At 44.2% G+C, this 26,943-nt stretch overlaps 1 protein-coding gene across 1 annotated transcript in view; it reads left to right on the plus strand.

The window, feature by feature from the left end:
- The window catches only part of POLN (DNA polymerase nu), a 157,914-nt gene that overhangs the window by 36,457 nt on the left and 94,514 nt on the right, over positions 1 to 26,943 (plus strand). Inside the window, exons 7-12 of the mRNA XM_004265219.3 lie at positions 2,405 to 2,473; positions 3,701 to 3,761; positions 4,455 to 4,519; positions 17,693 to 17,776; positions 18,088 to 18,183; positions 26,262 to 26,318. Coding sequence (XP_004265267.2) covers positions 2,405 to 2,473; positions 3,701 to 3,761; positions 4,455 to 4,519; positions 17,693 to 17,776; positions 18,088 to 18,183; positions 26,262 to 26,318 — 432 coding nt within the window. The remainder of the gene's footprint in view (positions 1 to 2,404; positions 2,474 to 3,700; positions 3,762 to 4,454; positions 4,520 to 17,692; positions 17,777 to 18,087; positions 18,184 to 26,261; positions 26,319 to 26,943) is intronic.

A 26,943-nucleotide genomic window follows, 5' to 3' on the forward strand; every position in this document is an offset into this window, starting at 1 on the left:
TTCTGGTAGAGGATACTGAATAAAGATGGGTGATCTCTGTCAACTGTTCCTGGGAGGTGCCGTCCGAAGAGTGGTTCTTCTAAATGGATTCTTTGTGTCAGAGAGTCGCCAGCTCTGTGAGCAGAGAGCTGCTTGTTTATAAATTCTTCATGCTGGTGACACAGCTGCTGTGGCCAAGGCCTGGGAAGGCCTCTCCTCAGTCCCAGCGGGGGGAACTGTAAGACTGCCCAGGTCTGTCTCTCTGACCCCCTCTTTCAAGATGCACCCAGTTGTTAGGAACCACTGCCTGGAGAAGCACGGGTGCTTGCAGCTCTGGAACCTGCCCGGAGCCCAGCAAGAGGGAGACTTGACATGGCCGCACAGCAGGGCCAGAGGAGGCGTCCCAGCGGGAGCAGCGCCGGCCACCATCAGGCCACTCTGTTCAGACTTCCCGGGTGTAAGTTAACAGGCACATGTTAAAAGCACGACTAGAAGGCCACGCAGGAGGCCACGTGAGCCTGCCCTGCGTGCCGGGGCTGAGCTGGGGCTGGTCGCTGCTTGGGGTGCTTGATCCTACAGACCCGCAGTTGAGGAGGGATCTGTGTCAGATAGAGGCTTGGGGTTGGAAATACAGAAACTCAGTCTCCCTTAATTTAAAAAGAGATTTGTCAGAGGAATGTGGGGTAGCTCAGAGCCTCAGAGGAAAAGCAGAACCAGGCTTTGGGAAGACAGGCGTCAGGCGGGTCTGGGGACCCAGGCAGCAGGAGCTCACGGGCCGGGGGTCAGCAATGAGCTGTGATCATTTTCTCTACACGTCACTTTTGTCCAAGATTCAAAGTTTTAGCACTTAGAGTCTCCTTTCCACGACTGTGTCACATGTCCGCCCCTCGGCAGGGCAGGCAGGGTGTGGAGATTGGCAGTCTCCCCAGATCCATGCTGCTGGAGTGGGAACTTCCCCAGACACAAGCCGAGATATCATTGCTGAAGGAGGGAGCTGTCCGCCTCTGTGTTAGCCCAGGTTTACAGAGGAGAACCCAGGTGCAGAAGGGTTCATGTACACGCACCTTGCCCAAGGTCATGGTTCAGTTCAGAGTTTGGATTTCTGACTCTAAAGTATAGTTTCTTTCCAGTATACACACGTGCAAGTTAGGGATGGGAGTGGCTGCACGGAACAAAGCACCAGCTCCAGCGGGTGTGTTTTCTCCCTGGCAAGAAGTTGGAGCCCCTCACCCAGGCCGAGCAGCTGCTCCCAGAGCTGTGCGACTCAGTCGCTACCCGCGCGGCCGTTGCCTTATGGTCCCACCGGGAAGCTTCGCCCGAGGCCCTCCTCCACACACCGGGCGGGAAGGAGGCTGCCTGGGATGAACTTCAGCTCGTATCTTGTTAAACAGGGCAGCAATGCGTCTGCTGGAGGTGGAAGGCGTCCCGCTGCTCCGCAGGGTCTCCTGCTGCCCTGGAGCAGTGGTATGAAAGGAGGGGAAAGGAAAGCGCGGTCCGGGTCAAGGAGCAGCAGGGAAGCAGTGAGGACTCATGAGAGTGTGGCTCCTGTCGGGGAGGCGGGAGATCTCGGATGGCGAGAAGGAAGATGACGAGCTGCGGCCGGGCTGAGCCGCGAGGGGCTGGAGCTCCGTCACCGAGCACGAGCCGTCCCGGGAAAGCCTCGCGGCTCAGCGCTGCCGTCGGGGAGGCGCGTTCAGGCAGCAGGGTGGTGGCCGTCTGCCGGTCACAGCCGACGCGTTCACGTGGACGTGTTCGTGGTGCCTCCCAGCTAGTGGTTCCCGGGAGAGCCAAGACCCGGGATGGCGGCAAGACAAACGCGGGGTGCACAGCCAGCCGCCGATCATCGTGGCGGGGGTGGCGGTGTGTGTGTCTCTAAACTGAGGCCAGGCACCTGGAGTCTGGGGGGCCGTGTGGCAGCAGGAGGGGTGCAGTGGGGACGCAGGGCTCTGCGCAGGGGGGCAGAATTCGACTGTCGGGGCCGCGGCTCACCACCGCCCTCTTGGTCAGCTGGACACAGACCCTGTTGGCCCACCTCCCAGGGTCTCTGTGTGTGTCTGGGACGGGGACCGGCGGTGAGTGTGGGCGAGGCACTGGCTCCCAGACGCCCACGGTGGGTAGAGGGGCAAGCCGAGGGGCCAGGTCTGTCTCTACCACCATGCGATCTTTGCACCTTGGGCACTTAGCTCCTTTGTGGGTCATTTCCTGTAAAATGAGGAAAACTGGGTTGGGGAGAAAGTAAGAAAGCAATAGGTAGCTTGAATTTGCCTGAAAAGTATCTTCCGAAGTGTGGGAACTGCTCTGCTTGAGGCGATGGGTGGCGGCACCAGACGTGTGCTCTCTGCCGAGGAAACACTGCCGCTTCCTAGATTGTGATGAACGTTGCTGCCAAATGTGCCTAATGTTGAATTCTTTTGATCTTTTAAAGAATCAGAATGTACATGCGAACCTGAGGGTGCTCTACAGACTTACGATGGGCCTTTGTTCCCAGCTCAAGGCAAGGCATTTCATTGTAACTTCACTGTCCAAGGGCTGTCTTTCATTCTCAACCATGCTCACAGGAAACAGTACCCTCAGTGTCTTTGTGCAGGAAACGGGGTTCTGAGGCCAAGTGAACCTGCGCATCACTCATAGAAGGGCAGTCCAGATGATAAGACCTGAAAATGTTTAAATGTTTTCTATAGGTTGACAACAATTGTAACATTTTTTTAAAGACTCAATTCAATTGGAATGTTTCTAACCCTGCAGTTAACGTAAAAGCTAAGAGTTTATTTCAGTTAGTAGTGATGGACACAGCTCCACTCAGTCTCATTGGGAAGCAGAGGTCATTTGAAGGACCTGTCAGGAAGGGTTGAGTGAAGGCGCTGTGAACCACAGCAAGGGCAGGAGTCAGGGGGCCAGAAGGGACGGAGAAGTCTGCAGGGCAGGCACTGGCTGGAAGCTTTCCACCCCTGGGCTCAAAGGGCGGGCTGTTACAGGGACCCTGGGAAAGCAGTGGCCATGCAGGGGGCTGCTGGCCAGGAGCTGGGTGCCAGAAGTGGTGGCTGCAGGCCAAGGACTGGGGCCAGAAGTGCACCGTGGGCTGGCGCAGGGGAAACCCGCTTCCCTCTCCTCCTGCCCCTGAATGGGCAGAACCAGCCCGAGGGCAGAGAAGGAGCCCAGCTGATGTGGCCTGGAGGGCATCTACCCTTCTTCCAGGGCCAAGAGCAGGACAGAGGATGGGTCCTAGGGGCAGCCGAGAAGGTGAGGGCACAGCAGAAGGACAGACGAGGCAGAGGGCTCTCAGATGGAAACCCTGATAAAGAGCGTGGGAGGTGATCCGAGTAGATGAAGGTGGTGCATGTCTCCCCACGTTAATTTATAAAGTCTGTGCAAAATCGAGGAAAATTCTAGTTAAATTTTTGGGAATTCAGAAAACCTATTTTGAAATTAAAATGGGAGACTAAAAGTCCACAAATACCTAAATCACACTTAAAAATAAGAAAGATTAAAGAAAATTGGGAGTGGGACTTCTCCTACCAGGTATTTCTGAATATCTCTACTAGGGCTTGGTAATAAAATAGGATACTTGACAAAAATAGGGATTTTATTAGGAAGGAGGATAGGGGAACCAACCATGCCCACCAGAGGAGTTGCTCAGTGAAATTAAGTAGGCTGTTCAGCAAACACAGGTAGGAATAATAGTTTAAAAGTAACACTGATGTCATTTCTTCCTATGAAACAGGTTTACGGTTTATGGCAACTGTTTTGTACTTTGGAGCTTCCTCTGATACCAATTTTGGCAGGTAAGGTACCCTAAAGATGATGCCCAGTCATCCTTCTAGGGAGTTCTTTGTACCTTTTGGGAAGACTGTTTTCTCTTGACTTAGTTTGGGGTGGGCAGTGCATCATATGGGCACCGAAGAGGTAGTGAGCCCTTAACTTTCCCTTTCTCTAACAAGAGGGATTGGACCGCATCACCTCTTGGGGTAGAAGGACTCTAAGGTTCTAACATCTGGGTCACGTGGTATCGCTTCTGTACTGCCGGTTCTGCAGGTGTCCTGCCAGACTCCCACAGCCCTGAGAGCAGTGGTGGGGGGAGGAGGCCTGTCTGGATGTTTTCCAGGTCAGCACTTGTCCTGGTCCTGGTGTGATGGACCCTTCTGCTTCGTGAGAACCCCCTGCAAGCAGTGTTGCAGGCTCTGCTCTGCCTTTGCTCTTAGCCCCTAACCCGCCCTGTCCTGCTGGGCACCTGGGAGAGCAGAGCCTCGCCCAGCATGGCAGCTGAGTGGCCGGAGGTGACTCTCCATCCAGAGTGTCCCCATGCCCACTGCCACCATTGCTGGGCTCCAGTACTGACCCTCATGGACGCTGCCGAGCTCGCACTGTCATCTTGGTCCTCATCGGGGGATGAGGCTTGCTCCTGGCACTGCAGTCTTTCTCAGAAATGATTTGTTGCTGCAGTACAGATTTTTATCTGCTTTGGTTTTGAATCACAGTGATGGAAAGCCACAGCATTCAGGTGAACAAGGAAGAGATGAAGAGGACTTCAGCACTTCTTGGGGTACATTCTTCTGTCAGACTGTTTGCATGTGTTAGCTCTCTCCTGTCTGATGAGTTGGTCTCCTTGGCAGTTCTCGGGTGACTTTCCTTTTCTTCCCTTCCTTGCTTGTCCCAGACTGATGTTGGCACTGTTCCTCCTATCTCTGACTCCTGCAGCGGAGTACCACGCTTTGAAAGGATTGAAACAAGCGTCACATCTGGGTACTCTCCATGTGGATGTGTGCATGGTTTAATGGATACCCACTGACCTTCTCCAAACTTAGGTTCTTGCAAGGACATTGCCCCTTGTAGTTGGTGACGTTTCTTGGATTCTTTAAAGAAGCAAAATCAAAGTTTTCTAACTGTGAAAAATAAACAATACAGAGCGATGCATAAAGATGCATAAAAAAGATGCATTAAAAGTTCCACTTAAGTTATTTTAAAGGAAACTCCGGTATAACCATCACTTAGGTCAAAGCAGAGAATTTCCAGAAGCCCTGCTTGCCCTGCCCTATCAGAACCCTCTTCCTGCTGCCAAAAGCAACCCCCGTCCTGACTTTTATAGTCGTTACGTTGTTGGGTTTCTTTACAGTTTTCCACTTCAAAACCTAAGTGATATAGTCGTCTCTCCTTTTGAAGGAACTGTAAGTTAGTGGTGGTGTCTGACCTCTCTCACTCAGCCCCTGTGTCTCAGCTTCTAGTCCATGTCCTTTGGTGCCTTGTCCTCCGTTGAAGGACTCCATCCCACTGTTGATGGCATCAGGGTCATTTCCAGTTTGCAGGCATTACAAACTGTGCTGCACGCCTGAGCACATCTCCTGGGCCCGTGGGCACATGCTTCTTAGGGTACAAGGCAGGGTGGGCTGCTGGTGCAGCTTTATCAGACAACACCGAATTGCTTTCCAAAGTCACAGCTGCCAGAATTGCACACGGGGTTCTGTCTTTGCGCATCCTCCCTCGCATGGGTCCACCGGCCTCTTAGTACAGCCATTTTGGTGAGGACGTAATGGTATCTTGTTATGATGTTGGTTTCTATTGTCCTGATTACTGAGGAGGTTGAATAGCTTTTACTTCATCGTTGGCTATTAGGAGTTTCTCTTTGGTAAAGGATCTGCTCAAAATTTTTACCTTTTTTTTTTTTTTGCGGTACACAGGCCTCTCACTGTTGTGGCCTCTCCCGTTGCGGAGCACAGGCTCCAGACACGCAGGCTCAGCGGCCATGGCTCACGGGCCCAGCCACTCCGCGGCATGTGGGATCTTCCCGGACCGGGGCACGAACCCGCGTCCCCTGCATCGGCAGGCGGACTCTCAACCAGTGCACCACCAGGGAAGCCCTTTACCCATTTTTATATTGAGGTTTTTGTCTATCGCTTTCTGGTTTTTAGGACATCTTGATATATATTCTGGTTACAAGCCGGTTACATATACCTTTGCCCTCTCTGTCTTACCTTTTTATTCTCCTAATGGGGTCTTTTGACCAACAGAAGTTCTTAATTTTTAATGTAGTGCACAATTTATCAATCTTTTTCTTTATGGTTAGTGCTTTTTTGCATCTTAAGAAAGCTTTCCTTACTTCAAGCTCATGAAATACTCTCATGTGTTATGTTTGAAGCTATTTTCATTAGCCTTCACACTTAGGTTTATAAACCTGCAACTGTTTTTTTTTTTTTTTTTTTTTTTTTTTTTGCGGTACGCGGGCCTCTCACTGTTGTGGCCTCTCCCGTTGTGGAGCACAGGCTCCGGACGCGCAAGCTCAGCGGCCGGGCCCAGCCGCTCTGCGGCACGTGGGATCTTCCCGGACGAGGGCACGAACCCGTGTCCCCTGCATCTGCAGGCGGATTCTCAACCACTGCGCCACCAGGGAAGCCCTGATTTTTTCTTTTTATGTAATTTTTTTATTGAGAAAGAAATTATACACAATAGTGCAAATCTTTTAAAATTTATTGTGATAAAGTACACTTCACATAAAATTTATCATCATAACCATTTGTAACTACACAGTTCAGTGGTGTTAAGTACATTCATGTTGTTGTGCAGCCATCACCACCGTCCATCTCCATAAATGTTTTCATCTCATAAAACTAAGACTCTATACCTATTAAACAATAACTCCCCATTCTCCCCCCCATACCCCCGCAGCTTCTGGCAAGCACCCCTCTTCTTTCTGTCTCTATGATTCTGACTACTCTAAGTGCTTCATATAAGTGGAATCAGACAGTATTTGTCTTTTTGTGACCAGCTCATTTCACTTAGCATCGTGTCCTCAAGGTTCATCCATGTTGTAGCATATTGCAGAATTTCCTTCCCTTTTGAGGCTGAATAATACTCCATTGTAGGGACTTCCCCGGTGGTCCAGTGGTAAAGAATCCGCCCTCCAATGCAGGGGACGTGGGTTCAATCCCTGGTCAGAGAACTAAGATCCCACGTGCCACGGGGCAACTAAGCCTGCGCGCCACAACTACTGAGCTCGCGCGCCTCAATGAGAGAGCCTGCATGCTGCAAACTACAAAGCCCATGGGCTCTGGAACCTGAGCCACAACTAAAGAGAGAAAAACCCCATGCCACGGCTAGCGAGAAGCCCGCGCGCTGCAGCGAAGATCCCGTGCGCTGCAACGAAGACCCGATGCAGCCAAAGAAATAAATATTTTTTTAAAAAAATACTCCATCGTATGTATATACCACATTTTGATTATCTGTTCATCTGTTGTTGGATGCAACCTAGGTTGCTTCCGTATTTTAGCTATTGTGAATACGGGCTATGAAAATGGGTATACAAATATCTCTTTGATATCCTGCTTTCAGTTCTTTTGAACATATAACCTGAAGTGAATTGCTAAATCTTGTGGTAATTCTGTTTTTAATTTTTTGAGGAACTACCATACTTTTTCCACAGCCCCTGTACCATTTTACATTCCCACCAACAGTGCACAAGGGTTCCAATTTTTTCTATATCCTTGCTAACACTTACTGTTTTCTGTTTTCTGATAGTAGCCATCCTAATGTGTATGAGGTGGTATCTCATTGTAGTTTCGATTTGCATTTCACTAATGATTAGTGACGCTGAGAATCTTTTAATGTGTTTATTGGCCATTTTTATGTCTTCTTTGGAAAAAATGTCTATTCAAGTCCTTTGCCCATTTTTGAATTGGGTGGTTTTTCTTACTGTTGAGTTTTAGGAGTTCTCTCTGTATTTTGAATATTAATCCCTTATGAAGATAATATGATTTCAAATATTTTCTCCCATGCTATGGGTTACCTTTTTACTCTGTTGATACTGTCTTTTGATGCACAAAAATTTTTAATTTTCATAAAGTCCAATTTAAAATTTTTTTCTTTTATTACCTGTGCCTTTGGTGGTGTATCCAAGAGGTCATTGCCAAATCCAATGCTGTGACGTGTTTTTCCTCTCTTCTTCTAAGAGTTTTATTATTTTAGGTCTTACATTTAGGTCCTTGATGAATTTTGAGTTAATTTTTGTATATGGTGTTAGGTAAGAGTCCAGCTTCATTTTTCTGCATGTGGACATCCAGTTTTCCCAGCACCATTTATTGAAAAGACTGTCCTTTCTCCACTGAATGGTCTTGGCACCCTTATCAAAATCATTTGACTATATATGCAAGGGTTTATTTCTGGGCTCAGTATTTTATTCCCTTGGTCTGTATGTCTGTCTTAATGCCAGTACCACACTATTTTTTATTATGTAGTTTTGTAGTAAGTTTTGAAAGCAGGAAGTGTGGGTCCTGCAGTTTCGTTCTTCTTTTTCAAGATTGTTTTGGCTACTTGGTGTCCCTTAAGATTCCATATGAATTTTAGGATGGATTTTTTTATTTCTGAAAAAGAAGTGTCTTTAGGATTTTGATAGGGATAGCATTGAATCTGTAGGTCACTTTGACTAGTACTGACATCTTAATATATTGCCTTCCAATCCATGAGCATGAGATGTGTTTCCATTTATTTATGTCTTTTTGAATTTCTTTCAGCAATGTTTTATAGTTTTCATCATATAAGTCTTTCACCTCGGTTAAGTTAATTCCTAAGTATTTTACTCTTTTTGATACTATTGTGAATGGAATTGTTTTTGCAATTTCCATTTCAGATTGTTCATGTGTAGAAATGAAACTGATATTTGTGTGTTGATGTTGTATCCTGCTATTTTGCTGAGTTCAGAAAGTTCTAACAGTTTTTTTTTGTGGAATCTTTAGAGTTTTGTATATATAAAATCATGTCATCTGCAAACAGGGATAATTTTATTCCTTCCTTTCCAATTTGGATGCCTTTTATTTCTCTGTCTTACCTAATTGCTCTGGCTAGAACTTCCATACCACGTTGAATAGAAGTGGTGAAAGCAAACATCCTTGCCTTAGAGGAAACGCTTTCAGTCTTTTACTACTGAGTGTGATGCTTGCTCTGGGTTTTTTATTAATGACTTTTGCTATATGGAGGTAGTTTTGTTCCATTTCTAGTTTTTCTGAGTGTTTTTATCATAAAAGGGTGTTATATATTGTCAAATGCTTTTTCTGCATCATTTGAGGTGATCATGTGTTTTCCCCCATCCATTCTGTTGATGTGGCATATTACATTGATTAATTTTCGTATGTTGAACCATCCTTGCATTCTAGGAACAAATTCCACTTGGTCATGATGTATAATCCTTTAAATATACTGCTGAATTCTGCTTGCTAGCATTTTGTTGAGGAATTTTGCATCAGTGTTCATAAGGGATACTGATAGGTAGTCTTGTAGTGTGTTTGTCTGGCTTTGGTGTCAGGGTAATGCTGGCCTTATAAAGTGAGTTGGGAAGTGTTTCCTTCTCTTCAGTTTTTCTGAAAAATTTTCAGAAAGATTGGACTACTTCTTTCTTTAAATGTTTGCTGGAATTCACCAGTGAAGCCATTGCATCCAGGGCTTTTCTTTGTTGGGAGATTTTTGATTACTGATTCAGTCTCCTTGCTAGTTACAGCTCTATTCAGTTTTTTTTGTTTCTCCATGATTTAGTCTTGGTAGGTTTTATGTTTCTACGAATTTGCCTATTTCATCTAGGTTATCCATTCTGCTGGTGTACAGTTGTTCATAGTTCTCTCTGATAATCCTTTTTATTTCTGTAAAATTGATAGTAATTTCTTTTTTTTTTTTTTTGGCCTCACTGTGAGGCTTGTGGGATTAGTTCCCTGACCAGGGATTGAACCCAGGCCCTTGGCAGTGAAAGTGCGGAGCCCTAAACACTGGACTGCCAGGAAATTCCCTGATAATAATATTTTTCACTTAAATTTCTGATTTTTGTAATTTGAGCCTTTTCTTTTTTCCTTAGGCTAGCTAGCTAATTTTGTTGATCTTTTCAAAGAACCAAATTTTGGTTTCATTGATTTTTCTTTACTGTTTTTATATTCTCGATTTCATTTAAGTCTGCTCTCATGTTTATTATTTCCTTCCTCTGCTATCTTTGGGTTTAGTCTGTTCTTTTTCTAGTTCCTTAAGTTGTGAAGTGAGGTTATTGAGTTCAGATTTTTCTTGTTTTTTAATATAAGCATTTATAGCTATAAATTTCCTCCTTAGCACTGCTTTTGCTGCATCCCATATGCAGGTATGTTGTGGTTTTGTTTTCATTCATCTCTGAATAATTTCTAAGTTTGCTTTTGATTTCTTCTTTGATCTTTTGGTTGTTTAAAAGTGTGTTGTTTAACTTATACAATTTTGTGAATTTTCTAGTTTTCCTTTTGTTATTGATTTCTAACTTCAACTTGCTGTGGTCAGAGAAGATACTTTCTATGATATCTGTCTTTTAAAATCTCTTGAGACTTAATTAGTGGCCTAACATGTAGTCTATTTTGGAAAACATCCCATGTTCACTTGAGAAGAATATCCCATGTGCATATTATTGTTGGGTAGAGTGTTATGTACATGTCTGTTAGCTCTAGTTGGTTTATCGTTGCTTAAGTTCTTATTTCCTTACTTACCTTCTGTTTGGTTGTTCTATCCATTATCATGAGTGAGGTATTCAAGTCCCCAACTATTACTGTAGAACTATCCATTTCTCCCTTCATTTCTGTTAGTTTTTCTTCATATATTTTAATGGTCTGTCATTAGGTATGTAAACGCTTATATTATATCTTCTTGCTGTATTGAAAATATAATGTCATCCTTTGTCTCTTGTAACCAGTTTTTATTTAAGTTCTATTTTGTCTGATATTAATACAGCCATCCCTGCTCTGTTTTCATTAATATTTGGATGGAATATCTTTTTCCATCCTTTCAATTTCAACCTGTTTGTCTCTTTGAATTTAAAGTGAGTCTCTTGCAGACAGCATATAGTTGGACCATGGTTTTTTATCCATTCTGCCAATCTCTGTCTTTCAATTGGAGAGTTAATCCATTTACATTTAATTAATTACTGATAAGGAAGGACTTACTTTTATCATTTTGCTATTTGTTTTCTATATGCCTTATAGCTTTTTTGTCCTTCATTTCCTGCATTACTGTCTTCCTTTGTGTTTAGTTGATTTCTTGTAGAAATGTTTAAATTCCTTTCTCATTTCCTTTTGTATATATTCTATAGTTTTTTCTTTGTGGTTACCATGGGGATGATATCTAACACCCTAAAGTTATAACACTCTAATTTGAATTTATATGAGCTTAACTTCAATGACATACAAAAACTGTGCTCTTTTACAGCTCTGTCCCCCCACTTCCAGTTGTTGATGTCACAAAATTACATCTTTATACATTGTGGGTCCCAAAATATAAACTAATAATTTTTAAAAATTATGTAGAAAGGAAGATTTGGAGTCACAAACTAAAGTTACAGTACTACTAGCTTTTATACTCATAATTGTTTTTTTCTTAAATCATATAGAAAACAAAAAGTATAGTTACAAATTGTTATAATACTGGCTTTTATAATTCACGTATTTACCTTTACTGAGATCATTATTTCTTCATTTGGCTTTAGATTACTGTATAGTGTCCTTTCATTTCACCTTGCAGGACTTCTTTGAGCATTTCTTCCAGGGCAGGTGTAGTGTTCACATCTCCCTCAGCTTTTGTTTATCTGGGAATGTCTTAATTTCTCTCTCACTCTTGGAGGACAGTTTTGCCAGATAAGGATTTTGGGTTTACAGTTTTTTCTTTTAGCACTTTGAATATATTAACCTACTGTCTTCTGGCCTCCAATGTCTCTGATGAGAAATCTGAGGATAATCTTATTGAGGATCCCTTGTATGTGATGACACTTTTCTCTCGTTGCTTTCAAAATTCTCTTTTGTCGTTGTCTTTTGAAAGTTTGATTATATTATGTCTTCATGTTCATCTCTTTGAGTTCATCTTACTTGAAGTTTTTGAGCTTCTTTGATGTTTGTATTCATGTATTTCATCAAATTTGAGGAGTTTTCATCTTTAGTTTTCTAAAGATTCTACCAGAAAACTACTAGAGCTAATCAATGGATTTTGTAAAGTAGCAGGATACAAAATTAATGCACAGAAATCTCTTGCATTCCTATACACTAATGATGAAAAATATGAAAGTGAAATAAAGGAAACACTTCCATTTACCATTGCAACAAAAAGAATAAAATACTTAGGAATAAACCTACCTAAGGAGACAAAAGACCTGTATGCAGAAAATTATAAGACACTGATGAAAGAAATCAAAGATGACACAAACAGATGGAGAGATATAACATGTTCTTGGATTGGAAGAATCAACATTGTGAAAATGACTCTACTACCCAAAGCAATCTACAGATTCAATGCAATCCCTATCAAACTACCAAGGGCATTTTTCACAGAATTAGAACAAAAAATTTTACAATTTGTATGGAAACACAGAAGACCCCAAATAGCCAAAGCAATCTTGAGAAAGAAAAACGGAGCTGGAAGAATCAGGCTCCCTGACTTCAGACTATACTACAAAGCTACAGTAATCAAGGCAGTATGGTACTGGCACAAAAACAGAAATATAGATCAATGGAACAGGATAGAAAGCCCAGAGATAAACCCACACACATATGGTCACCTTATCTTTGACAAAGGAGGCAAGAATATACAGTGGGGAAAAGAGAGCCTCTTCAATAAGTGGTGCAGGGAAAACTGAACAGCTACATGTAAAAGAATGAAATTAGAACACTCCCTAATACCATACACAAAAATAAATTCAAAATGGATTAAGGCCAGACACTATAAAACTCTTAGAAGAAAACATAGGCAGAACACTCTATGACATAAATCACAGCAAGAAATAGGTAGCTAGTGAGAAGGAGCTGCATAGCACAGGGAGGTCAGCTTGGTGCTTTGTGACCACCTAGAAGGGTGGGATAGGGAGGGTGGGAGGGAGGCTCAAGAGGGAGGGCACTTCCCTGGTGGTGCAGTAGTTAAGAATCTGCCTGCCAATGCAGGGGACACGGGTTCAAGCCCTGGTATGAGAAGATCCCACATGCCACAGAGCAACTAAGCCCATGCACCACAACTACTGAGCCTGCACTTTAGAGCCCGTGAGCCACAACTACTGAAGCCTGTGCACCTAGAGCCCGTGCTCCGCAACAAGAGAAGCCACCACGATTAGAATCCTGTTCACCACAACAAAGAGTAGCCCCCACTCGCACAACTAGAGAAAGCCTGCGCACAGCAACAAAGACCCCACACAGCCAAAAATAAACAAACAAACAAATAAATTTATTTAAAAAAAGAAGGAAGGCATGGGGCATATATGGATACATATAGCTGATTCACTTCGTTATACAGCAGAAACTAACAGAACATTGTAAAGCAGTTATACTCCAATAAAGATGTAAAAAAATTTTTGAGGGGTTTTCAGCTATTATATCTTCAAATATTCTTGCTATCCTTTTCTTTCTCTTTTCCTTCTGGGGCTCCCACAGTGTGTGTATTGGTCTGCTTGATGGTATCCCACAGGACCCTTAAGCTCTGTTCACTTTTCTTCAATATTTTTTTCTTTCTGCTCCTCAGCCTCAATATTTTCATTATTCTCTCTTCAAGTTCACTGATTCTTTCTTCTGCCTGCTCAAATCTCCCTTTGAACCCTCAAGTGACTTTTTAATTTCAATTATCATACTTTTAAGCTCCAAAAATTTCTTTTTTAGTTTCTTTTTACATTTTCTGTCTCTTTATTAATATTTCTATTTTGTTCACACATTGTTTTCTTGACTTTCTTCACACCTTTCTTTAGTTCTTTGAGCATCTTTAAGATGGTTGTTTTAAAGGTGTCTGGTATATATCTGCCATTAGGTCTTTTTTTTCAGTGATAGTTTCTGGGTTTTTTTTTCCTTTGAATACACCATATTTTCCTGTTTCTGTGTTTGTCTTGTGATATTTTTGTTGAACATTGGACATTTGGATCTAATCATGTGGTAACTCTGGAAATCAGATTCTCTCCTTTCCCACAGTTTGCTCTTTCTGTGTGTTATTGTTTCTGTTTATTGTCTTGGGTTTTTTAATTTGCTGTAGGTTGTCTCTGTGTTGAGGATCAACCTAAAGTATAAACCTAAGGTCTTCACAGTTCTTTTCTGAGCCTTTTCCTTGGCATGCACGGTCACTTTCTAATTTTCCCCATGTATGTGAAGTTATTTTTGAATGTCCTTGTCTTTAATATCTGGCTTCAAAGGAGAAAAAGCAAAAAATGCAGAGGGGTTAAAAAAGGCACTAGCCCTTTAAGTCCCCTGGAAGTCACTTCAGCTGGAGGGGGAGGGTCTTGCAATAATGGGGGAAGTGCAACAACAATGGCCTGTTCATCTGCACCTCTGTGATCAGAAGCAGCAATCAGTGATCAGAGCAGAGGCCCCCAGTATCTGTACAGGGTCTTTTTTGCCCCACCAGTTCCTGCAGGCTGTGGGCAGGCTGCTCCAGAAACAGGTGCATGGCCTCCTGGCCTCGGGCCTCCTGTCTGGGGGAGGTGGGGTGGGTAGCTTCTATGGTACCAAGAGCTGAAACTGACCAAAATGAACTGCGGTTTACCATCCAAGGCTTCCCCTGGAAGCCATCAGCAGACTCCAGAGTTCCCAGACCGTTACATCAGAGGGTTCTTCCCCTGCAGTTGCTGTCCAGGTGGGAGATGGAGTCTCACCTCACAGGTGCCTCCTACTCTGCCATCTTCCCTGAATCTGCTTGGTACAAATCTTAAGTGTACAGCTTGACGTATTTTTATATATGTACACATCCATGTAACCTCCACCCAGACCAAGGTATAGAATATTTCCAGCACCCGGAAGTCTCCTTCCTGTCCCCTCCCAGTCTGTACCCCCAGATAGCCATTCATCTGACCCTGTCCTTGGTGATTCTGAGCTTCATGTAAACCACACAGCATGGGCTCTTTGGTTCTGGCTCCTTTTGCTCACATTCTGTCTGTGGGATTCACCAGTTTGGTTGCATGTAGCAGAAGTGCATGCCAATGAAAATTGCTTGTAGCACCTATTGTAAGAAGGTGCCATAATTTCCTTACACCCTCTCCCATTGTTGGGCACTGTGATTGCAGTGGCTGCGACTATTCATGTGGTGTAACTATAACCTGTGGTGGATAAGAGAGCTCTTGGTTTTCTATCCAGAAGTGGAATTGCTGGGTTACAGGGTATGCGTATATTTAGCGATAGTAGGTACTTCCAAATAGCCCTTCAAATTGGTTATAACATTTTCTAGTCCCATTTGCTACATCCTCACCAGCGCAGTACTGTCAGTCTTTTTCACTTTAGCTATCCTGGTGGGTCTGTAGTCGCATTTCATTGTGGAGTTAATTTGCATTTCCCTGATAAGTAATAATAGTGAGCAACTTTTCATATGCTTGATGGTATTTCGGATATATTCTTTTTGTGATCCAATTTTTCAAAGAATTTGCCTATTTAAAAGTTTATGTCAGCTTTTTCTTATTTACTTATAGGAATTGTTTATATATTCTGTATGTGGGTCCTTTGTAAGATATATTGAAAGTACTTTCTCCCAGTCCAGGGTTTGACAAACAGTGGTCTATAGGCCAAATCCATCCTGTGGCCTGTTTTCATATGGCCTGAAATTAAGAATGGTTGTTACAATTTTTAAAAAACAAAAGTAGAGAAGAATATGTGACAGAGACCATATGTGACCCATAGAGTCTGGAGTATTTACTGTCTGGCCCTGTCTTTGTCTACAGCTTGTCTTTTTACTCTCTCAGTAGCTATGTCCTTTGATGAACAGAATTTCTTCATTTTCATGAAGTCCAATGAACCATTTCTTAAATGTTTGAGAATTTTTGTGTGCTAAGTACTCTTTGACCTCTAGTAAAGATATTCTCCTGTGTTTTCTTGTATAAGCTGTATTATTTTAAGCCTATCCTCCACTTCAAATTAATTTTTCTGCATGGTATAAAGTACAGTTAAGATTTTTCCCAGGTGGATTTCCATTCATTTAAGCACAATTTATTAAAAGTGCCACTGTTTCCTGCACTAAGAATTACAGTAGTGTCTTTGTCATAAATCAGGTCACTGTGTATGTGTGGGGTTTTTTCTGGACTCTTTTCTGTTTTTTTGTTTTGTGTGTCTGTCCCTGTGCTAATACTCCCCTGGCTTAGTTACTGTAGGCTTATAATATGTCTTGATATCCTACAGTCTTCCATCTTTGTTCTTCCACATGGTATTTATCAATCCAGGTTCTTCGCATTTCCATATAAAATTCTCTGATCTACTTTTTAAAAACCAGCTGGGATTTTGATTGTACTTTCAATGCATGTGATAAAGGACTCATATGCAGACTCTATAGATAACTCTTATAATAAGAAAAAGCCACTTAACACATTTAAAAAATATTTTATTTATTTATTTGGTTGTGCCAGGTCTTAGTTGCGGCAGGTGGTCTCCTTAGTTGCAGCATGCGAATTCTTAGTTGCGGCATGTGGGATCTAGTTCCCTGACCAGGGATCAAACCCGTGCACCCTGCATTGGGAGTGTGGAGTCTTAGCCACTGGACCACCAGGGAAGTCCCCATTATCTTTTTTCATGCTTTGTTCCTTGTTTTTCTTTTCATCATTTGTTCCCTTGACTATAGAATTCTGGCATACCTTAACTGAGGCCATTGTCTGTGGGTTCTTCTTTTTGCCTAGTGCTAGTTTTTTGTATCGTACTTGTCCTGCTCCTATTTGTAAACGTCTTTCAGTATTTCAGCCGAAAGGCAGTTCTTGTCTGGTAAAGGTAGAGTGCAGATGATATTTCCTAAGAGTTGGTTGATTTAGACTCTGCTCTCTCTTTTCTTTTATAATAATTTTTTTTAATAATAATTTTTTAAATATGTAAATCTATGTGTTTATTTTTGGCTGCATTGGGTCTTCGTTGCTGCGCGCTGGCTTTCTCTAGTTGCAGTGAGCAGGGGCTACTCTTTGTTGTGGTGCACGGGCTTCTCATTGCTGTGGCTTCTCTTGTTTTGGAGCACGGGTTCTAGGTGCGTGGGCTTCAGTAGTTGTGGCTCATGGGCTTAGTTGCTCCGCGGCATGTGGGATCTTCCCAGACCAGGGCTCAAACCCATGTCCCCTACATTGGCAGGTGGATTCTTAACCACTGCGCCACCAGGGAAGTCCCTATAATAATTTTTTAAAAGTCCTGGTCATGTTCTACTTTTCTTCTGACCAAAATGGTGAGGGGGTGAGGGGTTCATAAATTCAGCATGTCCTACTGCTCTGCTCAGCACCGTATTTATCAGCTGTTTCATAAGGTACCCTTGTCTTTTCCCACCTGGGCCTTGCATGCCGCCCACCCCTCGCCCTGGGCTGTGCCCCAGTTTGTGTGGTTGTTCAGAGCGTTGTTGCTTGTTTCCGCTGCAGCTGCTCCTCTGTTGGGAGGGAATGTCCTGCATCATGATCACTGTGGTCACCATGCAGTTTGGTCCTAGCTCTTCTGCCCTGGGATACTTTGAAAGTTTTGAGGTTTATGGTTTGATGCTGGATCCGTTTACTTGTCATAATGTTGCTGGAGAATTCCTTCTTCTTTCCCTCCTTCATTTTGGTGTGTTATTTACTATTTTTACTTCTTTAAGTTTGTTTCCTTGGGTCCACTGCACTTAAGAGAGTGATTCTGAGCCTGAGTATTGCATCATGAGTCAAAATATGTATTTTGTAATGTCCATTTTGGTAAATTTTAGATTATTTTTTATTCTTGCAAGATCTCATGTTGAGAAAAATAATCTTAAGTTGTGAAAACTATTAATAACATTGTGTCTGTCACATTCATAGTCTCGTCTCAAGGAACTGGAGCAAGAAGCCCATTTTGTTGCAGGAGAACAGTTTCTTATAACAAGCAGTAATCAGCTTCGAGAGGTAAAGCTAAATTTCAGTTCTTTTATTAAATATACTTCCTGTTCAGGGGTTAAAGGGAGGTTTATTCTGATTTTATAAACATTATTTTATGTGATCATCTGAAAAGTGTGTAACTTGTTCATGTCTTTCACATTGAGATTCATTACTTCAAAGCCTTTACATCTAAGAAAAGTACTGAATCAGAATCTAAGCATTTTGTCACACCTAGTCAGGTGTGTCCCCTCTGGCTGGTTGCTTTAACTCTGTTATAGTGATGTCAGGTCCTCTCAAATCTGGGACCCGCTCATCACGTGAAATGGCTTTTGTTGCAGATCCTGTTTGGCAAGCTGCAGCTGCACCTGCTGCGTCCACAGGAGACTCTTCCCAAAACTGGGCTCCGGAAACACCCGTCCACATCAGAAGCCGTGGTAAGGGTCGACAAGTGTCCCCTCACTCTCCGAGACAATAGCACCTCCCACCACGTGCGAGTCCCTTGCAGAGCCCCGTGCTCCTTGTGGTGGCACAAGCCGGCAGCAACCACCACGGAGCAGTTCCGTTCCATCACTTCCTTTCTGCGGCAGGAGAGGTGCCCCCACCCCAAGGTTGCCCTTCAGTTATGAAGGGAGGACAAAGAGGCTTATGGTACAGTTTTCCAGAGGCAATAAATTGCCTTGATTTCCTGCAGAGGATAATTTGATGGAACTTTGTTCTGGAAACCAAATTCTTGACAATGTAGTCGTGACTTCTTTGTTTCATGCCCTCATAAGAGACTGGAAATGGGAAAAGTCATCAGTCTTCTCCTTTCCCCAAGTTTGTTTTAGAAAAATTTAGCTGCCCTTCCCTTGAGAGGAATGCATTTTTTAAAAGACAGGGTGTAGTGAGATGCTGCTTTAATCAAATGGCAGAGTGTGAATAGATATTCAGAGCCCCGTGAGTATAATGATACCGCTGGAAGCCTGCAGCGAGGAGCTTGGCCAGTGGGCGAGAGGACATGTGTTGCTCTGCTGAGGGCCGGCTGTGGAGGCTCCAGCTTATCCTTTCTGTGCCTTGCTCAGCGTTGGATTTTGCAGCCGAGGAACGCTTCCCTCCAGACTCCTCTGTGCACATCGCCCTTCCAGCCCCGCACTTCCTGCTCGTCTCAGCCCTGGCGGGGCACCACGCTTGCCAAATGTCCCCACACCTGGCCCTCGGGGCCCAGGCATCAGTCACCGAGTGAACGCCCACCCCTGGGGAGCGCTGCTCCCGAGAGGGCCTCGCATCTTCCCTCTTCCCCAAGTCTTCCCCACCCTGGTCAGTGTCCCCCTCCTGGTCCTTGGGAGCCAGCAGTGAGCTTACCCCTGCTGGTGACTCGTCACATCCAGGCAGAATGATCTTTTAAAAGTGTTAGAAAAGTCATGTTGATCCCCTGCCTTCAACTTCAATGGCTTCCTGTTTTTCTTTTTTTTGTTTGGCTGTGCTGGGTCTTCGTGGCTGTGCGTGGGCTTTCTCTAGTTGGGGCGAGCGGGGGCTACTCTTGGTTGCAGTGCGTGGGCTTCTCATTGCGGTGGCTTCTCTTGTTGTGGAGCGTGGGCTTGAGGCTCTCGGGCTTCAGTAGTTGTGGCACACAGGCTCAGTAGTTGTGACTCGCGGGCTCTAGAGCACAGGCTCAGTAGTTGTGGCGCTCAGGCTTTGTTGCTCGGCGGCATGTGAGATCTTCCTGGACCAGGGCTCGAACCCATGTCCCCTGCATTGGCAGGCAGATTCCCAACCACTGTGCCACCAGGGAAGTCCCCCAGTGGCTTTCCATGCCACTTAGAATAACATCCAAGCTCTCGAGTGTGCCTCCCCCAGGCCCTGGGTCTGGACTTGGCCCTTCTTTGACTTCCCTCACTCCTCACTCCCAGCACCCCACTGAGGACACTTCTCACAGGCTCCTTCCTCAGTCTGGAAACTTCCCACGGAGTGTGCTCAGCTGTCTTCTGATTGTCAGCTTAAGCATTGCTTCCAGAAAGTCCTCCTCTGGTCACAGGTGACAGTAAGACCCCCAGCCACAACATATTCCTTCACCTCGATTTGTTTTCTGCACACAACTTGCCAAAATGCTGGAGAGGGCGTGGAGAAAAGGGACCCCTCCTACACTGCTGGTGGGAAGGTAAGTTGGTACAGCCACTGTGGAGAACAGTATGGAGGGTCCTTTAAAAACTAAAAAGAGAACTACCGTATGATCCAGCAGTCCCACTACTGGGCATCTATCCAGAGAAAACCATGGTTAGAAAAGGTGCATGCATCCCAGCGCTCACAGCAGCACTGTTCACAATAGGCAGGACATGGAAGCAACCTAAAAGTCCATCAACAGAGAAATGGATAAAGAAGCTGTGGTACATATATACAATGGAATACTACTCACCCATAAAAAAATAATGCCATTTGCAGCAACATGGATAGACCTAGAGACTATCATAATAAGTGAAGTAAGTCAGACAGAGAAAGGTATATATCACATGATATCACTCATATGTGGAATCTAATTTTTAAAAAATGATTTAAATGAACTTAATTTACAAAACAGAAACAGACTTACAGATATTGAAAACAAACTTATGATTACCAAAGAGGAAACGTTGGGGGGAGGGATAAATCAGGAGCTTGGGATGAACATACACACACTACTATATATAAGATAGAAAACCAACAAGGACCTACTGTATAGCACAGGGAACTCTACTCAGTATCCTGTGATAACCTATATGAGAAAAGAATCTAAAAAAGAAGGAATATATGTATATGTATAACCGAATTACTTTGCTGTACACCTGAAACTAATGCAACATTGTAAGTCAACTATACTCCAATAAAATTTTAAAAAATAAAGTTACCTAGTCACTTGTTTGCTTGTTCCAGTAGGATGTAGGTTGCACAGATCAAAGACTTCATCTGACTTGTTCACTACATCCCCAGAACCAAATGGCCTAGAACTAGCACTTGCTGGGGCTGAACTGTCGGCTGTGTGTTCACAGAGCACAGCGAGGGCAAGGGGCAGGACCCACCTTGCTGGAGAGACTCTGGAGTGGGTTTCAACGCCACATGGCAGTGTGCCCTCAAGTCCCAGGGGTGGCAGAACCTGGGAAAGCACACGTTTCCACTCGGACTGCACCTGAGCTGGGGGTCTTGGCCTGATTTATTCTCCATCTGGGCACCAGCTGGCAGTGTTGCCCTTCCCTTTGCTACTCCTTAGCTCTCCCAGACAACCAACAACAGAAGAGAGGAAATGTGATTCTCCTCTGGTGTCGAGGTGCTTCACTGTGCACAGAATTCAGACAATGCCCTGAATTTTTCTTCACAAAGACATAATCAACATGAATCATATTATATTAACTTTAATCTCTTACTTAGCTGAACAAGTCACACTATTCTGTACATTTAAAAAGATGAACCTGCGCTAGGCAACATGTGCACATGGTTCTCAGTTCAAAATTAGGACTCCTTCTTCCCACTTCCCTTCACCCTCCCTGTTCCCCTCCCCGTGGGAAGGGTTGTGGTCTTCTGGTGAGATGGACAGCCTGGAACAATTCAAGTAAGGGCGCAACTATGAGCTTAGATATGCTTTTATTAGACTTTGTTTTTTAGAGTAGTTTCAGGTTCACCGCAAAATTGAGCAGATGGTACGGAGAAGTCTCATATACCCCCTCCCCAGCCCAAACACACACAGCCTCCTCCACCATCAACATGCCCCACCAGGGGCTACATTTGTTACAGCTGATGAACCCACACTGACACATCATCATTGCCCAAAGTCTGTAGTTTGTATTAGGTTTCCTTCTTGGTGTTATACAGGCTATGGGTTTGGACAAATGTGTAATGACACGTATCCACCATTAGAGTATTGAACAGAGTGGTTTCACTGCCCTAAAAAGCCTCTGTTCTCCCTATTCATCTCTCCCCTCAACCCCTGGCATCCACTGTTTTTACTGTTTCCATAGTTTTGTCTTTTCCAAAATGTCATATAGGAATTATACATTATGTAGCCTTTTCAGATTTGATTCAGCTAGCAATATGCACTTAAGTTTCTTCCACGTCTTTCCACAGCTCATTTCTTTCTAGCACAGAATCATATTCCATTGTCTGGATGAACCACAGTTTTATTTATCTATTCACCTATTGAAGGACATCTTGGGTGCTTCCAAGTTTTAGCAGCTATGAATAAAACTGCTGTAAAACATTTGTGTTCAGGTTTTCACGTGGACATAAGTTTCCATCTTATTTGAGTAAATAAATAGCCTGATTTCTGGATTGTATGGTAAAAGTATATTTAGTTTTGTAAGAAACCACCAAACTGTCCTCCAGTGTGGCTGCACCATTCTGGTTCCCACCGGCAGTGACGAGGGTTCCTGTTGCTCCACACCCTCGCCAGCACATGGTGGTGTCGGTGTCCTGGATTGTGGCCGTTCTGACAGGCGTTAGCTATGTTTTAAAAAGACCACTCTCGTCACTGGTTGGAGAACGGAGGAGTCCCATTAATAGGCTGTCGCTGCAGTGTGGGCACTGCTGGCTCAGTGTCCAGGCGATGGCAGTGAGGATGGAGCAGAGCAAACACATGCTCAGAGCATTTTGAGAACAGAAAGGAGCTTCTCTGAGTGTGAGTTCACATGAGTGTGAATGCAGAGTAATTCCTGGTTTCCTTAGTTGTGCACCTGAGCAGATAGTGATGGCCGCTGCCCAGAGAAAACCAAGAGAGGAACAGTTTACGGGGGTTGGGGGTCAAGTGTTCAGCCTTGGACATGTGAAGACAGATGTGTGCACAAAACATTGATACAGAGCAGTTGGGTCTGTGAGGAGAAGTCCTGTGCTAGAGATGCACACCTGGAAGTAGTTGGCCCTGGGATGGTCGTCCTGTACCCTGGCAGTAGCGTTGGAAAAACACTCATGCCCAGGCCCACAACTGATCCACAAAATCAGAGTCTGTGGGCTGCGTGGCCCAGTCGGACATTTTTTTTCTATGGATTAGTCTTGCTTAATAATGTCTTATTTATCTATCTATCTATCTATTTATTTATTTATTTATTGCTGAGTTGGGTCTTTGTTGCTGCACGTGGGCTTTCTCTAGTTGCAGCGAGCGGGGGCTACTCTTCGTTGTGGTGCGTGGGCTTGTCATCTTGGTGGCTTCTCTTGTTGCAGAGCACAGGCTCTAGGCGTGTGGCCTTCAGCAGTTATGGTGCGCGAGGGCTTCAGCAGTTGTGGCTCGTGGGCTCTAGAGCACAGGCTCAGTAGTTGTGGCACACGGGCTTAGTTGCTCCGTGGCATGTGGGATCTTCCGGGACCAGGGCTCGAACCTGTGTTCCCTGCATTGGCAGGCGGATTCTTAACCACTGCGCCACCAGGGAAGCCCCAGACATGTTTTTGAAGCTCCCCCGCTAATTCTAGAAGCAGCCAGCACTGATAACCACAGAACTGAACTCTGAGAAACTGACATTTAGGGGTCAGAGAGAGAAGTGGTGCCAAGCAGAGGCTATGGAACGACCACAGAGAGAGAAGGGAGCTGAGAAGAATGTGGGGTCAGGAGCCAACAGAGGGAGCGTTTGATAAAGCTTGTAGAGCGGCAACGGCCACGGCACTCCGCCTCTGATCATGAACCAGTGCGGCAGGGCTTTATCCAAAGCGTTATGAGATCAAACACTTCATCCTTTTCAAGTGTTCTCAGACAGCTCGATTCGAGATATACAGGGAGACTGTGGTTAGAAAGTTATTTTGTGAGTAAGGTATCAGGATAAAGAGAGTTAGTTGATCTTAAGCAGTTTTCTTGGCTAAGATTTTCATGCACTTTCATCCCGCTAGGGATAGCTTTTCTGAGAAACTGCAGTTCTGGATTACACCGAGGCAGGAGTCCTCCCCCTGGGTAGAGCCCTGCTCCGAGGACACCAGTGTTGGCCCTCCTGTTTATGTTCTATGGCTGGCCAAGACTCCGTGGCCTCAGTCTATTACATAGAGAGTAATGCAGTTCCGTGGCTCATGCTAGTACATTAAAGTTATGTCATCAGTTCTCCCCCAAGTTGATTTTTAGATTCAGAATGATCCTGACTAATACCCTAGCAGGAACTTTTGGTAGAAATTGGCAAGCTGAATCCCAGATTTGTAGGGAAATGCAAACAACTAAGAAGAGCCAAGATAGTCTTGGGAAAAAGCACTATTGAAGGACTTGGTCTGTTGGATATCAAGACTAATCATGAAGCAATAGAAATTATGAGGAATTAATTAATCAGTACAAAGTAGTGTCAATTCCAGGATAAGCAAATAGACAAATGGTCCAGGATAGGGAATCTACAAACAGACCTGCACATGTGTGTATAAAGTGCATGTTCTCTGAGAGGGAGGGCTCATTACATAAGGGGCCAGTGCATCTTGACCCCTGTTTCACACCATATACAAAAATAAATTTCAAATGAATTGTATATCTAAATATAAAAAGTAAAACAAAGATTGTAGAAGATACCATAAGAGAATACCTTCAAGGCCTTGAGGTAGTTAAACATCCTTAAACAGGACACAAGATGCATCAGCCATAAAGGAAGAGATTGATCAATTGGGCAATAGTAAAATTAAGAATTTCCATTTATGAAAAGACACTATTGGACTTCCCTGGTAGCGCAGTGGTTATGAATCTGCCTGCCAATGCAGGGAACACGGGTTCAATCCCTGGTCCGGGAAGATCCCACGTTCCGCAGAGCAACTAAACCTGTGCACCACAACTACTGAGCCTGCGCGCTACAGCCCACGAGCCACAACTTCTGAGCCTGTGCGCCACAACTGCTGAAGCCTGAGTGCCTAGAGCCCATGCTCCACAACAAGAAAAGCCACCGCAATGACAAGCCCGCACACCTGCAACGAAGAGTAGCCCCCGCTCACCCCAACTAGAGAAAGCCCTTGTGCAGCAACAAAGACCCAATGCAGCCAAAAGTAAATAAAATTTTAAAAAATAAATAAATAAAAAAGACACTATTAAACAAATAGAAGAACAAGCCACAGAGGGGTAGAAGATATTTCCACTAAATATAGCCAACTAAAGAAAACCCTGTCCAGAAAAATGAATTCCTACACATCAAGAAGAAAAAGACATACAAACCAACATTTTAAATGACAAAAACATGAACAGGGTTTAATGAAAGGAGATATACAATTGGTCAATAAACATTTGAATCATGTCTGACTTTATTAGTCAGGGAAATACACACTAAAACTACATTGAAATGTCACTTCACATTTGCCAGAATGGCTAAAATTAAGACCTAGGAGAACATGTGTTGGCGAAGATGTTGAACAAGGAGAACTTTGTGCTGCTGATGGGGACAAAAACCATTGTGTTTACCTTGGAGAACTGGCTGGTATCAGCTCTGCTACAGGTGACCCAGCGCCTCTCTCCTCTTTACGTACATGTTCAACAGAACCATGGATGTGTGTTAACCAAAATCTGTGTACCAGAATGTTCACAGCAGCACTCTTTGTAATAGCCCTGCAGTGGAAACAGCACACATGTCCATCAGGGGTGGAATGGGTAAATAATTGTCCTGCATTCAAATAATTCCATACAGCAGTGCAAGTAAATCATACAACAAGGACCAACCTTAAAACCAGAATGTTGAACGAAAGAACCCACACACAAAGAGTACCTATCCTATTCCATTGATACAAAGCTCAAAAACTGGAAGAAGGGCTTCCCTGGTGGCGCAGTGGTTGAGAGTCCACCTGCCGATGCAGGGGACACGGGTTCGTGCCCTGGTCCGGGAGGATCCCACGTGCCGCGGAGCGGCTGGGCCCGTGAGCCATGGCTGCTGAGCCTGTGTGTCCGGAGCCTGTGCTCCGCAACGGGAGAGGCCACAACAGTGAGAGGCCCGCGTACCGCAAAACAAACAAACAAAAAACTGGAATAAGTGTTCTTGGTGGTGGAGGCCAGGGGACTGGTTACCTCTGGGGGAGGGCCAGAGGCCTGCCTGGGAACCTGGGATGTTCCCTCTGGGTGGCAGTACCCAGGTGTGTTCATTTTGTGATAATTTAACAAACCGTGTTTACATGATCTTGTGCTTTATGTACGTTGTATTTTGACTTTTTAAAATTAAATTTAAAACCCATAGTCATATTCCAGTGTTACCTCCCTGACTTTGTGCTCGATAACTGTGATGCAGATGTTGGGGTTCCTAAACTATTGAGTTACACATTTGTAGGCATTTTCCTAGTTTACTGTCCTACATGGTGCTTTACATGCCCTGGATTTAGATTTCAGGAATTTAAATCTCAAGAGGAATCTTATTTCCGAGCTCATGTGAAGTGCCTTTAGCTCCCACGTGTACAATAATGATTCTGTAAGGGATTAAAATTAAGACACTTGATAAACTGAGTTTATTATGAGTCTTCATTTTGGAAAATATGCTCAAGATAGACCATTTATTATTAGGACTTTTCCAGCTGAAAATAAGTGTTTGGAATGTTAAAATTAAATGAAGGAATTATATTGGTGATATTTATTCTTATTTTTTAGTTAAATGCTCTGCAAGACCTTCATCCATTACCCAAAATTATTTTGGAATATAGGCAGGTAAGTTAGATTTTTTTTTTTTTGTCAGTAAGTTGGTAATGAAGGGGGCCCACATGGCACCATCTCTGTTCACAAAATCCATCATCGCTGAAGTAGCCCTGACAGTGTCCTAAAGGGAATGCAGTTTGTTCACGTGGACCTCATATTAGCACTGCTTCTTGTACCCAGACATGATATTCCTCAGGGCTACAAACAGCCCTGCTGTGAATCAGAGGAGTCGTAAAGGGAAGAGGACAAACAAAAATTCTGAAGGAAGTATTTGGTGTGTCATCCTCGTGTGGCCACAGTGTGACTTCGGCTTCCATCAGCGCCGAGTTCAGAGGCCTGTCACACAAGCCTCCTCCCTCTCCCGGCCTGGTGGTGTTTTACCATCTCGCATTGACACTTACTGACTTACGGACATGCCCCTCTTTCTAGCTACCCTTCTAGCTCCTCCTCTTTTCCCCGTTCACATACCTGCCATCTGTTCACAGGTATGACTTGCTGCCGCTCGGACCATCGTTATTTACTGCTGTCCTTGTTAGGGCTGGGCAGCTGTGTGTGCGTGGGGTTGGGGGTGGTGGTGGTGAGTAAATGGTAGCACCTGAACTGAAAGAGGCCCCACGGGGGACACTGGGTGCTGGGA

The sequence above is a fragment of the Orcinus orca genome, chromosome 4 (genome assembly GCF_937001465.1).
Source record: "Orcinus orca chromosome 4, mOrcOrc1.1, whole genome shotgun sequence".
Taxonomy (NCBI): Eukaryota; Metazoa; Chordata; class Mammalia; order Artiodactyla; family Delphinidae; genus Orcinus; species Orcinus orca.